The sequence below is a fragment of the Danio rerio genome, chromosome 4 (genome assembly GCF_052040795.2).
Source record: "Danio rerio strain M-AB ecotype USA chromosome 4, GRCz13ab, whole genome shotgun sequence".
NCBI classification, from domain to species: Eukaryota; Metazoa; Chordata; class Actinopteri; order Cypriniformes; family Danionidae; genus Danio; species Danio rerio.
This window is the reverse complement of record NC_141024.2, coordinates 38,276,104-38,293,702: the sequence shown is the minus strand read 5'-3', so window position 1 is coordinate 38,293,702 and position 17,599 is coordinate 38,276,104. Positions and strand designations below refer to the sequence as shown.

General features: G+C 39.3%; 2 protein-coding genes and 1 long non-coding RNA gene across 3 annotated transcripts in view; 2 read left to right on the top strand and 1 right to left on the bottom strand.

Moving 5' to 3' along the window:
- Positions 1-17,599, top strand: part of LOC137491105 (uncharacterized) — a 698,540-nt gene that overhangs the window by 113,535 nt on the left and 567,406 nt on the right. The window lies entirely within an intron of this gene.
- LOC137491108 (uncharacterized) lies at positions 1,679-13,788 on the top strand. Its single transcript, XM_087249481.1, has 3 exons — positions 1,679-1,733; positions 2,468-2,611; positions 6,191-13,788. Exon 3 carries the CDS (start codon positions 6,358-6,360, stop codon positions 7,141-7,143), a length of 786 nt encoding a protein of 261 aa, XP_087105607.1. The 5' UTR covers positions 1,679-1,733; positions 2,468-2,611; positions 6,191-6,357; the 3' UTR covers positions 7,144-13,788.
- On the bottom strand, positions 11,428-17,549 carry LOC147844859 (uncharacterized). The gene is made up of 2 exons (XR_015483865.2): positions 13,830-17,549; positions 11,428-13,403 (listed from the first exon to the last, which is right to left on the bottom strand). It is a non-coding gene; the product is annotated as an uncharacterized LOC147844859 (long non-coding RNA).

Here is a 17,599-nt window from a genome sequence, read left to right as displayed (position 1 = left end):
AAATGCCCCTTTAAGACCCCTCTGATGTACTCATTGGCATCCTCATGCCCAATTTGCTTTTCTTCAGAGGAGGTGAAAACATCTGCTGTGCTCACAGTAACTATCTACACTTGTGTTTGCTTTTTTCCCTCATGTTGTGTTTGAAACTGGATGTTGTCAAGCTTAACATGTCCACCCTGTCAGAGTGAAATAGTAATTATTATTTAAAAAAATTCAGATTCAGAGATTAAAATACAGCTTATAAACTGTTTACAAAGAGCTTAAATAAGGAAACACTAGTGATGTGACTGTGCGCCGAGGCTTCAAAGCATGTTTAAAAAAAAAAACGATACATCTCGCAGTGAAGCAGTGTACAGGAGCTTGATTCGTTCTGCCATCATCACGTGATCAGTGACGTCCGAAGCTTCATTTTCGCCTATACCCACGTGACTGCTTCACATTTTGATTCAAAGATTTAAACACCCTCATGGGTTAGTAAAGTGTATAGCGAGAGATTAGGCGTCGATTACATACATTTCTACTGTTTCACAGCACTGCACCTGTCCCACACACCAGTAATTAAATTAAAATACAATACTAATTTATAGTAAAAAGGTTTTGAACCATACTAAAGTGTATTAGTGTATTTTTTACAACTATCTTTAAAGAAAACCCCTGCATGTCGGAGTATAGTGTTTAACGGAGGCCAGCTGGCGAGTGCAGTCCAAAAGCATCACTTACAAAGCCTCCTCCTAGAGCATTTGTCTCCCATGCAGGAAACACTAGTTCGATCCCTGCTTGGAACGAGTGGGTGGGTGAAGGACTGGTTGGAATATGATAAATGTAAATAGTTTTGAAAATCCTGGATTTTACTACGGTCATCAGTGGTGTAATGTAACATACCTTATGTATAAAAACTACAGTAATTGAGTAATTTGTTTATATTACTGTTGTTGTATTACTACATGAATGAGTTGGTCAGTTGTGAACATTTGACATTATTGCAGCTAATGCTTTCCCACACTTTCACCAGAAGATGAGGTTCTCATTGAGCTCTGATTTGGAAAGCTTCGAGTAACGAACCTCTTTCCGATACAATTCAGTCGAGCGCTTCACTGGTTCAGAAAGCTTCATTTCACCATCACTAGTAAACACTTTACCAGCGGCAGGAACAAACTGTGTTGAATAAATGCTCTCTTTAGCCAAAAATGTCTTCTCTGTCATTGTCTACCCTGTTACAAATCATAATGCATTTTTATTGACACTTTATTTATTTATTTAATATTTTATTGTTAATTAGTGAATGTTTTTGTTATAACACTTATACACACACACACACACACACACACACACACACACACACACAGATTATTTGTAAAAAGTGCAGGGGCTTCACCAACATTCTTACAGTCTAATGTCTAAATAATACAACTTTGTGGTTAAATTAAAAATCCTAAACTTTATTTTTTATTTTGATGTCTTAAAGGCACTTTATACGGATAATGACCCAAAAACGTTTTTCAAAATTTGTCTTAAAAATGTTTAGATTAAAGGTTTTGATCAACTTCAAATACTGAACATCTGTGTGTGTGTGTGTGTGTGTGAGAGAGAGAGAGAGAGAGAGAGAGAGAGAGAGAGAGAGCAAGTGTAAAGTAGAAGACGAGGTAAAAATGTATCAATAAGACTTTTATTTTGGCGTGGCGTGTGACGTCATAAGGCTGCGCCGCTCCTGCGCTGCATTCAGCTGGAGAAAGGTTTGTTTTAAAACATTTACATAAATATAAAGTGATTGATTAAAGTTTCAGGATTTTCATCTGATGCTAAATTATGTTCCTGCTGTTGACAATATTATTTTACCCTTTATACAACGAAGTACTATTTTACAGTAATGAGGGCTATTGTTTGAATAAAGCAACAGAAATGTGTGTAATAAGTGTTCAATGAAGATAGAGGTAAAGTTAGTTTTATATTCCCACATTCATTCATTTAGAAGTCTCTATATTGTTTACCATGTTACTTTGAATATTCGATAGGAATTAGCATGCAAGTGTGACTTGAAAACAACATTAACACTGTTTATTTGACTGTGAACAATGTTGTACTTTGATAGTCATTGGCTGCTAATATGATTTCACTGTTTAGAGTTTGCAAATTATACTTTAAAGAAATTATATTATTAAGGGGAAAGTCCGAATGTGTTAATATAAAACCAACTTACCTCTATTTAATGAAAGGCTTGGTTTATTAAATAGCATAATGTAATTCCATTCTAAGGATACATCACTATATATAAGTTATGGAGTACTAGTTTTAATCAGCTCATTTGTGGATATTGTTTCTTGCTCGGACTTACCTGATTTCTTTTTGTTAGTTACTCTCATATAAAGAAACTGTTGAAGCAAGTGTTGAAGAGAAGTTATTTTGTTTCTGTTCATTGTTTTATTTATTTTAAACTAAACATTTTTATTGTTTTGTTCATTTTAAACAGGATAAAGTGTCTAAACAGAAAAACTCCTGCTGAAGCGACTGATCTCCACACTGGTATAAAGATGGCGTTTATTAAAGAGGAGAGTGAAGATGTGAAGATTGAAGAAACATTCAGTCAAACAAGAAGATCTGCAGGAACAAACAGGTCAGATTTCATTCTCTAACACCAACTCAGTCATTTGATCCTCATTCAGATATATTTTAATAATAAGAATACTAAATTAAATCCATCTTGCAGCCCTGAGTATGCTGCCTAGTTCTCCTAAATGCACATAAGCACTCATTGAAAGACAGGAATGAGTTTCTTTCGTCACTTGTTCTCATGTCTTTTGTCATTATTTTATGTATTATTAGTCTCCCATTTTCACTACCTTCTTAAGGTTATAATTTTTCTTGTTCTCTTTATGTTTGTAAAGCATGCTTGAGCACTAGTGCTAAAATAAACAAAAACAATATATTAAAATAAGGTTGAACTGAGCTAATGATGTTTGACCTACAGTATTCTTATAGAAGATATCTGCTATTACTTTGATGGTGTTGGCTTAGTACTTTCCATTTGCATATGTCACATTGATCACAATTCCCTTTTTTCTCAACTTCTTTAAGGGTTTAAACCATGTTATGTTTTTATAGTTGTTACTAGTTCTCACAGATATTATCTGAGTTAGAATTACATTATTATAACTAATTACCAGGGCTATTGTGTTTAAACAGGGTTTCCGCAGGGTCTTAAAATGTCTTAAATTCCAAAATCAAAAATTTAGGCCTTAAAAAGTCTTAAATTTACTAAAATATTGTGTTGCAGGTCTTAAATCTTTTTTTAAACAAGTCTTCATTTTCCTTTGTTCATGTTTTGTTACCCAATATGGCCAAAAACCCTCACAATCCCCAACAATCCATCTCAATAAAACTTTCAACTTTTTAATTAAAAAAAGGACATTTTAACTCTATTTATCATAATAGTTAATTCTGAAATTATTGTAAGAGCTTTTGGAATACATGTATCTGGATTTAACAGAAAAAGAAGAAGATCATCCGCATATAGCAGGACCTTATGTTCTTGTCCCCTAAAAATTCCTTGCAAGCCATCGGAGTTCATTAATATGGTTGCAAGAGGTTTGATGGCAATGTCAAAGAGCACAGGGGACAGAGGGCAGCCCTGTCTCGTTCCCCTAGAGCAGGCATGTCCAAACTCGGTCCTGGAGGGCCGGTGATACCCGGAAGTATCGCCTGGAGCAACAAAGGAACATTTTGTACCTGGCTGTATAGCTTAATCACAGTCATTTCTGGTGGGCACCAGTGAACACTATGGCAAATCAGCGCTGTTTAAGAACACGCACGGTGGCACCTACATGTTAGCAGGAATTGGACGTTTTAAAAACTTCAGTACCGGGACAACACTATTACAGACAACACGAGGGTGTGATGGTGTTTTATCGCTCAATCAGTTACATAGACTGTAGCAAGGAATCGTCCCCACAGAGTTTACCTGGTGCCGTGAACTGAATCCTATTAAGACACTTAAGCGTATAACTGTTAAAGAGATTGTAATTTAGTTTGATGCCTAATCTGCTTTTAATTGTTTAAATTAAACTGAACTGAATTATATTAAAGTGATGTTTACAAATTGTGGCAACAGCTGGAGGTTTGTAGTCCACAGCATGTTGTCGCAATGTTTACAGTGCTGATCCTATACTTCCATGTTTTTTTTTCCCACCACAGCCTAGCTTTCATTCTTTAAAATGGTGGCAGTGTGAAATAAACGTATTCTCTTCCTAACAATCAGATGCCATTGTTTCCTCATGCATTTGTTCATTCAGAGATGCCTTTTGACATGGAGGATCACCAGAAATGGACTGGCAATAGGAATGTAGCATCTGCCCCCTCTATACATTTGTGGTCAGAGAGTCTGGTTGTCTTCCAAAGACATTCCTCTCAGTTTAAAAACATTCATCCGTTTTTTTAGGTGTCTAAGATCAAACCCATTCTTCTCTCCCCCCTGCAGCCCATAACCTCTGCTTCCCTGCCTCCCAGACTGGTTGAGGGTGCACTCACATCAGGCCCAGCCCTAACTAATATGGCACCCTAAGCAAGATTTCAGGTGGCGCCCCTTCACATCGCAGTTAATTCCACTGCTAGTGTATAGTCATAAGAAACTAAATAGCTTTTTGATCGACTACTTCAAGCTGGGAAAACATCAGATAAATATGCCAATGCAATTAACATTATTGCTGAATATAGCTAATATTTACACATTAGCTTGAGGAAGGAATGATGTGGGTATGCCTTTCCATAACATTAGCTGACTTTATAACTAATCTATCAATGTTGGGATGCAAAAAAATATGGGACATCAAATAGCTTCAAATGATAGAATACATAGCAAACATTAGAAAATATTGACAATAAAATAAAAGGTTTAGCCTATTAAAATCAATGGCCTATACAGAAATTAAATAAAGCCATAAAATCTACTTTACTTTTAATTGTATTTGCATATTGATTAAAGTTACTATAGTTATTTAGTGAAGAGCAGCAAATGAATCTCTCATTGTGTTTTGTTTGATAATAGAGGTGTTAATGTAAGAATACACAGATCTATATTGAAGCATTCGACTACTTTAGGTACTGTGCTCATTTAAGGGAAAATTAGTTGTGCTTAAAATAAAACGCTCAGGAAGGAGCAAAAAAAAAAAAAGATCCATAGTCAGTTTAAGGGAACGCCAAGGGGTGTTCTTGAGGGAGGGGGTACTGTCACCGTACCTCAAGCTTTTGGTCTTTCCTTCTGTTCAGGGTTACAGATTTTCTCTTGTCATCTGCTTTTATTTGCAGTCACAGGAGCTCTCGTTTCCCTTTTTTTCCTCTTTATACCACATAATTTTCCTTCATGTTTGTCAGTATATTATCGATTGTTTGTGTACATATTATTTTGTTACTCACCCTGTATTTCTTTGTCAGACAGGTCTATTTTGGTGATTTCTTGATTGCGAACATGTTTGGTAGTAATCAGGTCTGGGTGTGGCTAGAGAACTTGAAGTTGGTGTGATGTTATGTTTTAATGGGGAAAAACATTTTCACACAAGGCTGTGTAGTTATGTACTTTGTCTTCCTTTTAAGAATAAAAACTTTTCATTTGAAAACTTCACAATGTGTTTAATTGTGTTATCTTTGACTAATATTTACATTTGTTTGTTGATCTGAAACCTTTAGGTGTTAGAATTCTGCATTGCAATCGTTACTTGCAAATTACTAAACCAAAGAACATTTGTCATTTAAAGGTGCTAATTTAAGGCTTTATGCAGATATGTCTCATGTATGTGAGGCAAATATTCACAGAGATTCAGCTGTACATTCTAACAGGTTTACCAGTCAGGCACAGAATGAAAAAGCATTCCCCACCTGCTTTACAAGTTTTGTAAAAACTTGTTGTTTTGTTGTGATTATGCATATATACAAATAAAAAAACTGTCCCTTTACAGCTTTCAAATTGATGTCTCAGAAATGATCTAGGATCAATCAAATAAGAATCCGCTTAAATGTGTATGTGTGTAATGGACACCAGGAGGTTGATATGACAAGATCAATCTAAATATGATCTGCTGTTTTTACATTTAATGTGCATCAAAATTAAGGTTTGTGTAGCCAATGTACTAGTGCCTTTTTACTTCAGCTTTTGATGAGAGTTTTAATGATTTACTAAAAACCTAACTTTTTTTTATTTCAGACCTAATTAAAGACTATGAGAAGATCAAAGAGGAGGAACATCATCTCAAAATTGAGGACAGAAATCATTTAGAGACTGATGGCATTTTAAAAGTGAGAGACAAGAGTTGTTTTACCTGCACTCAGTGTGGAAAGAGTTTGGCAAGTAAAAGCAAACTTAAGATTCACATGAGGATCCACACTGGAGAAAAACCATTCACATGCACTCAGTGTGGGAAGAGTTTCAGTTACTCATCACACCTTAATGAACACATGATGATCCACACTGGAAAGAAACCATTCACATGCACTCAGTGTGGGAAGAGTTTGACAACCAAACGCAAACTTAAAATTCACACGATGAACCACACTGGAGAGAAACCATTCACATGCACTCAGTGTGGGAAGAGTTTCAGCCGCTCATCATCCCTTAATAATCACATGAAGATCCACACTGGAGAGAAACCATTTGCATGCACTCAGTGTGGGAAGAGTTTCAGCCACTCATCACACCTTAATAAACACATGAGGATTCACACTGGAGAGAAACCATTCACATGCACTTTGTGTGGGAAGAGTTTCAGCCAATCATCACACCTTAATGAACACATGAGGATCCACACGGGAGTGAGACCATTCACATGCACTCAGTGTGGGAAGAGTTTCAGCCAATCATCATACATTACTAAACACATGAGGATCCACACGGGAGTGAGACCATTCACATGCACTCTGTGTGGGAAGAGTTTCAGCCAGTCATCTACCCTTAATCTACACATGAAGATCCACACTGGAGAGAAACCATTCACTTGCACTCAGTGTGGCAAGAGTTTCAGCCAATTATCACACCTTAATCAACACATGATGATCCACACTGGAGAGAGACCATACACTTGCACTCAGTGTGGGACGAGTTTCAGCACATCATCAAACCTTAATAAACACATGAAGATCCACACTGATGTGAGAGAGTAGATGTGCTTGGAGTGTGAGAAGACTTTTATTACAGCTGCAGAATTAAAACGGCACCAGAGGATTCACACTAGAGCAAAACCATATCAAAACCAGTGTTCACACTGCAGTAAGAGGTTTGCTCACTCACGAACCCTGAAAACACATGAGAGGATTCACACTGGAGAGAAACCGTAGACATGATCAGTGTGTACAGAGTTTCACTCTTTTGGGGCAGCTTAAGAAACACATGGGATGGTTTCCAGTATGGCGTCAACACATGTAGCAGCATAGAAAGAGCGTTTCCTTACACACTGGTATTGATCCTCCTTTTTACAACATATATGATAACCTAAACCATATTTAAATAACACAAAGCAAGACAAAAACAAAAAGGCTTGGACAAAACAACCATTGAAACCTGAAAAAAAGGAGAAATAAAGAGATGAAAAATCCGAGAGGGACGGGGTAGCTGATAGCCTGTCAGCTTGCATTGCAGCAATACATCCAGACATCAAAGTTTTCCAAATGGATATTCAATCTGACCTCACCGCCTTCCAAGATTATCTTGCAAAGATGTGAAAATGGAACTAAGTAACTTTAAACAAGAAGTCAATCAAAAACTGGATGGCCTTTTCACAGACCTAAACGCAATAGCAGATAAGGTCAACAAAGTGGAGCAGCGAGTTGGAGAATTGGAGAACGTTGCTGCGATGAAAGAAATGCTCGATCAAACCATCCAAATTCAAGAAAATTTAAAAGAGAAACTGTGAGTTCCCCTTCATAGGGAAACTTTTACGAGTGTCTGTATAAACAGACTTTGGGAGTGCTTTAGACGACCAATCATTTCTAAAGATATTAAAACGGCCCAATGAAATGCCAATTGAATTGGCAGAGCTTAGCTCCACAGCTGAAAATGATGAGCCAATTAGGGCTATATCAGTCAGCTGTGCGAGTTAGCTCATCCGAATTGTTCCTTCAGACCCGATCTGAGACTGAAGAACCCTTCTGCTGAGCTGACTTCCAACTTGAAGAAAGCCTTACCTTCACCAGTGTGGGAGAAGACGTGTTAGCGGTGGTCAAGCTGGGTTTCCCGTCCCCTTGGCGTTTCTCTGGTGATCTGAAAGAGCAGTTTACTGAAAGAGCATTATTCCCTATGAGAGCACACAAACGTACAGTACGTCTTTTTAAAGATGTCGTTTCGACCATGCGTTTCTGGATGCGGTGGTTTCCTCGCCCCGGATGACAGGCACGAGTATTGCGTCACATGCTTGGGGGTCCAACATGTTGATGCAGTGCTCGCGGACAGTTCTTGCTCGCATTGCGACGGCTTGACTGTTGTGCTTTTTATTAGGGAAAGTCACCCCTGCTGCTCCCCGCCTAGCCGTTAGCACTTGGGCAGGCCTGAGGGTTACAGTGGGGGCTAATCCGTTGCCTTCGGGCCCGCGGACCCCTCGCTCCTCTCCAGTGCGCTCTGTTTCTGATTCGAGTGTGAGCGCTGGTCCATCCTCCGAGCTGGGCGTGCTTTCATTAGATGTCACCGGGGGCGTGACGTCCATCACTGCATCGGAGGGTGGGTTGACATGCTCCGAGGAAGATCCGGACCCCCTGCCACCCTTCAGGGTTGTCAGTATGTTTACTGATCTGGAATTGGACATGTTAGCCGTGTTATCCCGGGCTGCTTCGGCCATGTGGCTGGAGATGGTTTGTCCACCCAGAACCGCGGCCAGACTGCTTAGTCGGGTGCTACGTGGGGGTGAAGAAAAAGACGAAGCCTTCTAGACCCCTCGTCCCCTTCTTCTCGGAGGTACACAGAGAACTCACGCAGGCATGGAGGGCACCTTTTTCTGCCCTGTCCTCGTGCGCTCCTGCTCTCACCTTCGATGGAGGTCTACGATGGAGCGGCCAGGGAATATGAGGCGATTCCCCGAGGGGAGCGTGCTAGCCTTTCCACTCGTGTAGATTCGCTCAAACTCCTTTCCAAGGCATGCAGGTTATCTGAGTCTCTCATGGCCAGAGCCTACACTGCTACGGGTCAGGGCGCCTCCGCTCTGCACACTATGGCCACCTATCAACGCTACCAAGCTGAGAAACTGGCCGAGGTGCAGGAGGGCGCTTCTCCCCCAGGGCTTGCTGCATGAGCTCTGCGTGGCAACCGATTATCCTCTCATCATCAACAAATCGTCTGCTCGTGCCCTGGGGAAGACGATGGCCACATTAATGGTCCAGAAACGGCTGAGCTTGGCTAATATGAGTTACGTTAATAAAGTGAGCTTTGTCAACACTCCCATATACCAGGCTGGCCTTTTCGGCGACACTGTTGGGGAGTTCACCCAGGAATTCTCCGCGCCACTCGGAAAAGAGGGGAACTGCTTTCCTCAGTGGGAGGCCGAGGATTATTACATCAGTCCACAACGACTCTAAACTCATCGCTGCTGGCCTCCGGGCCAGCAGCAACCAAATTTACAAAAGAGCAGTTTTCTCTCTCTCTCCGGATGCGCAAATCTGAGCACTGCCAGTCTGGGACGCTCTGCCTTTCAGCTCGCAGCGCCGGGACCCTTCGCCTCAGGTTCTCAGAGTGCAGCAGACTCCTTTCTCTCACTCCGGTCTCACCACGGGATCCAGGGAGGAAGGCAAGAGAAATTCTCTTATTTTCAGCTTTCTCGGGACGCACTGCTTCTTGGGATGAGCACTCTCATCTCGCGAGATGTCTTGCGAGAGGAAATTCCTGTCCTCCTGGCGAAGCATGCAATCGAGCAGGTCCCTCCAGCCGAGATGAGGTCCTAGATCTGCACAGACTGAACTGTCATTTACACAAAATGCCTTTCAGAATACTCAAGGAGAAACACTTGATTCAGAGCGTCCGTCCACAGGATTGGTTTGTAGCCATAGACCTGAAGGACACATATTTTCTCGTCTCCATTCTTCCACGCCACTGCCCCTTTCTCCGGATCATGTTCAAAGGACGAGCGTAGCAATACAAAGTCCTCCCCTTCGGGCTCTCTGTCTTCGCAGGTGTTCACCAAGCTCGCAGAGGGTGCCCTGGCGCCACTGCACCTTGCGAGCATCCGCATACTCCGCTATCGTGACGATTTACTCTTTCTAGCCTTGTCCCGCGATCTGCTGATTATGTACAGAGACAAAGTGCTTCGGCACCTCGACCAGTTGGGGTTTCAGGTCAACCGAAAGAAGAGCAAACTTTGCTCTGTGCAGAGGATCTCTCATCTCGGGCTGGAGCTGGATTCGGTCGCTATGGTTGCGCGCCTCTCCGAGGAGCGCGCCAGGGTGATGCTTTCCTTAGTAAACAAGCTCCACGCCAATTTTTACCGTTGCTGGAGCGGCAACACGTGCTGGTCAGGATGGACAGCATGGCGACGGGGGCTTATATCAACTGTATGGGGGTTATACGCTCCCGCGGCATGTCTCAGCTCGCTCGCCGTCTGCTCCTTTGGAGTCACACGCGGCTGAAATCATTGCGTGCCATCCAAATTCTGGGCGAGCTCAACTGTGCAGCCGATGCGCTCTCACGGCAGCTAGTGTCCCGGGGAGAGTGGAGACTCCCCCACGATTCGGTCCAGCTGATATAGGCATGCTTTGGGGAAGCCCAGATCAATCTGTTTGCCTCCACCAAGAATGCACAAAGCCAGCCATTTTATTCCCTGACCGAGGCCCCCCTTGGCACGGATGCATTGGCTTACAGCTAGCCATCGGGCATTCGCTAATATGCCTTTTCCCCAGTGAGCCTAATCGCACAAACTTTGTGCAAAGTCAGGGAGGATGAAAACCAGGTCTTGATTGTTGCGCCCCTTCGGACCTGAGGTCCGGCCCAACCTGACCTGAGTTTCGGAGCTTACACTCCTCGCGGCGACCCCTCCTTGGCGCATTCCCCTAAGGGAGGACCTCCTCTCTCAGGGACGGGGCAACATCTGGCTTCCATGCCCAGATCTCTGGAACCTCCACGTGTGGTCCATAGACAGGGCGAGAAAGACTTAGGTGACTTACTTACAAACGCAAAAGGGGACGTTGGAAGGTTGCGCTCTTGGTGATGTCAGTGTGCTCACGCTTTGGCTTGGCAAACTACACATCAAAAGCGTGATAGACTAATTGGCTCATCAGTTTCAACTGTGGAGCTAAGCACCGCCAATTCAATTAGCAGTTCATTGGCCCGTTTTAATATCTTCAGAAATGATTGGTCGTCTAAAGCACTCCCAAAGTTTATACAGACACACGTCTCCGTTCCCTATTTAGGAAACGTGGGTTACGTACGTAACCAGGACGATCTAGAAACCCACTCCCATAGAAATAATATTCAGATTTTTGGAATCCCAGAAGGAAGCAAAGTGAATAATAGCCAAGACTTGGTGGAAACGATTATCAAAACGGAGCTGTCACTCGATGAATTGGACCTTAAAATTATACGGTGTCACCGGGCACTTGGACCAAAATCACCCGCTGACGCACCCCACTTGATCAGTGGTGTATTCTTCCTGGAAAAAAAAACAAAGGACCTTGTCCTCCACTTTGCATGGAGAAAAAAAGTAATACACTGGAACAAAAAAAGGATTTTCTTTGACCAAGACTACCCACCTGAGATCCAACAGAAAAGACGGCTTTTGCTCCGATAAGAAAAATTCTGAAAAAAAAGGGGATTAAGTTCCAAACACCACCGACGGCGAAACTTAGAATCTTTCTCGAAAACGATCCGGTCATGTACAATTCGATGACGGAGGCATCAAGAGATCTGAAAGAAAAAGGACTGATAAACAGTGAAGAAGAAACTATTATAGGAATCTCTTGGAAACTGAAACAAAGACCTTGACAAAGTTTGGAGTGACATTGAAGAAAAGTAAGGAAAAACATCAAGTGAAGATCTGTGAAAAACTACTTGAATTTTAAAGGGACAACACTAGCTCTGTTTAAAAGAAGGGTAAAACCTGACAGATCCTGACAAAGAACTCTGAGAGACTGGTAAAACTTCTTGACTTGACTCACCGATGATGAACATTTAAAGGAGGAATGGTATTAAACCCAACTGACCAACAACACAAGATAAACGATTAAAGCACACCAAGACTCGAGTCATTGAGTAACATACTGGTAGGAAGAAATAAAGGGATTCCAGTTTATACACTTAAAATCCCTTGCTATAATTAGAAATACTTAACTTGAAAACCAAACCAGAAATACAAGAATATAATATTGCCAGATATAGGCGCTGAATATATTTGTTAACATTTTTTTTGTGCAATAGGCACAGCAACAAGGGGCCCTTTAGAGAAGGAAAGCTTTCCCCTCTCATTAAGAAGTTATTTAAGACTTTAAGGTTTGGAAACCTTTTTCGTTATGTTGTTTATGTGGTTCAAGATGTTCATGTTTGTGTTTTTCATGTTACGGTCACTGTGATCTTCGCAATAACATCTGTTTATAGTATATGCAAAAACAGGAATATAGAGTCATTACTTTAAATATTAATGGGTTAGTAAATTTGATTAAAAGAAATCGTGGCTAAAATGAAAAGAGAAAAGCAACAGATAATCTGGCAAGAGACGCATCTTTCTGATACAGAACATAAGAATTTAGAAAAAAAGGGATTTAAGGTTTTCTTTTCCTCATATAATAATGGTCGTAAACGAGGAGTAATGACATTAATCTCAAACAAAATCAGCTTACAATTAATTTCCAAGATTACTAATAAAGAAGGACGATATAACCTCATTAAAGGAACTATCAACCAAAACAAAGTTACATTAGCTAATTTAAATAGACCACCTGAAAAAGACAAAGCATTTCTCAAAAAAATAGTAAGTGTTATAGCCAAGGAGACATCAGTTACGTTGATCTGTAGGGGAGAGTGGAATGTACAACTTCAGCCTAAATTGTACTTATCTTCTAATAAGCAAATTAGTCAAGAAACTAGACAAATAAGATATCAGATGAAAGAATTAGGCTTAATTGATGTATGGAGAGACATATACCCTTTTAAAAAAGAACATACTTTCTTTTCTTCTGCCCACATGTCTCATTCTAGAATTGATTATTTTTTTATGTTTGGGTCAGATCAACATAAAATAAAAGACTGTACAATAGGAAGGGACAAGGGACATCTCAGACCATGCAGGAGTATATTTAACAGTGTACCTGGACAATAAACCCAAAAAGACATTTTGGCGATTTAACCCTAATCATTTGAATGATTTAACGTGCGTAGAACATGTCAAAAAAAGAATTATTAGAATATTTTAAAACAATAATAATGGAGAGTTGTCATCTAGTGTCCTATGGGACTGTCATGACGGTCAGTGACCACCGGAGTTCACAGACTCTGAGAATTGACTACAGCGCCCAAAAGACTACAAGTTCATACATACCACGCGCATTACACCTGGTCCACGTACACTGATTGACTCACAGCTGTTCCTGTTAATTTCCTGGACTATTTATACAACCATTTCACCTCTGTTTGTCACAGCATCGTTTTTCTTTCTTGTCATCAGTTTCTAGTAAGTCTTAAATATCGAGTTTGTTGTTACCTTAGTCTTGTTCCTGATCCTGTTTCTGTCATAGTTTCTTGTTTTGCTGTTTATTTGTTACTTTGTTATTTTTGAACACCGGACATCTTGTTTTTCTGTTTGCTGCACGATTGTAAATAAACCTGCACTTTGATTCACACCTTTTTGTTTCTGTTTTGATCACGCTAACGTGACAGGGACGCAGCTAAAGCTGATATGCGATGTAAACTTATAATGTGAGGATCAAGGAAAAAAAACTGAATTACATGAATAATCTGAATAAAGAATTAGAGACTAAATATGGTAATAAAGAAGATCCAGATATTTTTAATAAGATCAAAGAAGTTAAAGCTAAACTCAATAAAATATTCGCTGAGCAAGTTCAATTAAAACTTACATTTTTAAATTTTATGAAAATGGTCCAAAAGCTCCTGGCATGAAGAATAAGGAAACAGGCAGAGAGGAGTATTATTTTAAATCAAAGATCCCAAAACTAAAAAGATATGTCATAAATTGGAGGAAGGAATTAGTAAGGAATTATATACCTCAAAAGACAATATTGAACTTGCAAACATACAAGCATTTTTACACACATTAGATTTAACATCAATTGGATCAATACAAAATAAAACCCTAACTCAAAAAAATAACCATAGAAGAAATAAGCAATGCTATATCAAAACTTAAAACATCTAAAGTACCAGGCATATATGGCTTCCCTGCAAAATGGTATAAAATATTTAAAGAACAGTTGATGTCAATGCTTTTTGAATGCTGTAATCATACCTTACATGAGGGCGAACCCACCTGGATCCTGGAGAGAAGCTATCATATCTGTGATTCCAGAAGGAAAATATCCACTAGAGTGTAATTCATATAGACCCATTTCAGTCCTAAATATTGACTATAGACTCTATGCATCTATATTAGCTAAACGATTAGAGGACATTTTTCCAGACCTAATAGATACTGATCAAACAGGTTTTTTTAAAACAAAGACAAGCATATGATAATATATGGCGAGCCCTTCACGTAATAGATTTTATATCTCATAACAAGGTTCGCAGTCTTCTAAGTAGCCTAGACGCAGAAGAAGCATTCGATTCGATGAGTTGGGATTTTTTTATATTTAGTTCTGCAATGATTTGGATCCTACAGCTAGAATTAAAATGAACGGAGATATTTCAGAACATATTATACTAGAAAGAGGATATTGACAAGGATGCCCATTAAGTCCTTTATTTATTGAACCATTGGCACAACTAATCAGAGATGATACAGAAATAAGGGGAATGAAAATTAAGAAAGATATTGAACATAAAATTTGTTTATACACTGATGATGTGTTTCTGTTTCTTACATACCCAGACTTTAGTTTACCCAAGGTGATGTATTCTCTTGAAAAATTTGGATTATATTCAGGATATAGATTAATTAGATGATTATTATAAGGCAGCACAGCTCAGTCAGATCATGTCCAAATATTTTGACACAGTAATATTATAAACACCTATTGGCAAGATTTAAATAAAGAGATAAATACAATAAAGGGATTGAATCTGGAATGTAATTTTAAAACTATGTACCTGGTAATTTACTCTGCAGAAATACCAAAAATTATGTGTATCTTCTTAACACACTACTAACAACTAGCAAAAAGGCCATTACAAAGAAATGGCTCAAGGAAGATCCTGCATCTGTAGGCGAATGGTATGATATTTTTAAAGAGGTGTATGACATAGAAGTACTGACATTTACTTTGTTTTAATTTTATTGTGGTGCTTTTATTATATATGTTTGAAGCCTGTTGATCTTTGACACATAACCTTAAACAAAATGTTATATAGCAACATTTTATCAACGATAAATACAAATGTAAATAAGATTATATTCAGTGACCTTTGACACTCATATGTCTTTTTTGTTTCCATGTTCCTTTGAAAATGTCTGTTTGCTTGTTTTTTTTATTGCTGTTTTATTTGTTTTGTTTTAAACTGTTTTGAAAAAGGAAAAAAAAGTCAGTATCATCATCATCCTGACGCAAGCACACGGCATTCAGCATGTAGTTTTGCTGCTGTTAGATCAAAAACAACAGCTGCCATTCATGTTCACATTTTACACTGAATTCTGTACAAAATAGATTGACTTTTTTCTCTTTTGCTTAAATAAATTATTATTGTATTTGACTGTAATTTTTCTTTTTTAATTAGGCTAATTGCCTTATTCTCTTCAAAGAGCAGCTCTCATACAGAGCCTGATATTTCAGTGTTTTTTTCTAGGATATTGTGGATATTTGTGGATTCTTTCTTTCTTGTCCTCGGCTGATCACATGGAAAAAGGAAAATGACAGAAAAATTGGTAATTTGATCATTAAGTTTTTTTTTTCCCTGTCATTTTCCTTTTCATATTTATTTAAACTATCACATCACTTTTCAGGTGAAGGGGAAACAGTGTTGTACTTATCTGAAAAAGCTTCATATGTTTTAAATAATGAAGTGTATTTTCTCATTTAAAGGATTGCATGTTTTTAAATAGAATAAATAGTTTAAATGATCATTAATTATATCCCAACATTGTGTCTGTGTTTACACTTTTATTTAGTTTAAAAAGCATATGAATCCACTGAAACAGAACTTTGTGACTCTGGGTCATTTCTGCAACTTTTTAATAAGAATGTGAAATAACGACACAATAGAAGACTGTATATAATAGTAATATCAAATAATGACTACACTAAAGAAAATAAACAACTTCCAGTATATACAAGTGCAAACAAATGAACAAAATCTGAACATTGTTAAAACAACATAAAAACAACATATAGATGGGTGCGAGGGAGGGTTATGTGCAGCTTCAGCATACTTACCAGGCTGAAATTCCACGTGTTGTACAAAATCCAGAGAGAGAGGAGAGAATATGGAGTAGCCTACTCACACTCTCACTGTTGCGTAAAGAAAACTTATGAGAAAAAAAAGAGCAAAAGACAAGAGAAAATACAATTCTCTGGAAGGTGAATGGTTTGTAAGGCCCACTCATTCAGCCTATTACAACCAAGTATCTATTTGGAGAGCAATGTTGGTGCTTGGCAGTGCAGAAAGAGTTCTCCAGGGTAAGAAGAGCAGTGATCCAGAGTCCAGAGAGAGAGGAGAGAATATGGCCACAGGTGGAAACTTGGAGTTGGACATGTTAGAAGTGAGTGAGTATGGGGGATGGAAAGGTGTTGTTTTAAAGGAAGTTGTTGCAAAATTTAACGTAATCTTTACCGAAAATAGCAGCAAATATATACAGAAATGCCATAGTCCAGCCCCCATCATGAAAGTGAGTACATACATGACGAGGTGGAAGAGTCCATCGAATCCCATCCTTGTCGTTCAAATGCTCTGACGTTTGAAAGAGGCCGGTGCTTCCGTGGAAGGTGTTTTACTCGCACGCTCTTATCGTTTTGAAGGATGCTGTTGCAAAATTTAACGTCATCTTTACCGAAAATAGCAGCAAATACATACAGAAATGCCGTAGTCCAGGAAAGTGAGTACATACATGACGGGGTGGCCGAGTCCATCGAATCCCATTTTTGTCGTTCATTTGCTCTCTCGTTCATACGGCAAAACTGAAAGTCTTCTTACCGAAAATAGTTGCAGAAACATACATATACAAATATGTGCCACAGTCCGGCCTCCACCAGAGAGAAAGAAAAATACGTGACGAGGTGGTCGAGTGGTTAAGGCGATGGACTGCTAATCCATTGTGCTTTGCACGCATGCGTTCGAATCCCATCCTCGTCGCTCATATGTTCTGGCATTCGAGAGGTCATGGTGTTTCACAGAAGTTCTCTCACTCTTTTAGCCTTTTGAAGGATGTTGTTGCAAAACTTTATTTCATCTTTATCGAAAATAGCTGCAAAAACAAACATATATGCCATAGTCCAGCCCCCATCGTGAAAGTGAGTACATACATGACGAGGTGGAAGAGTC

What these genes read in the sequence shown, in the direction of transcription:
- LOC137491108 (XM_087249481.1), top strand. Translation starts at nt 6,358, where the DNA reads ATGAGGATCCACACTGGAGAAAAACCATTCACATGCACTCAGTGTGGG.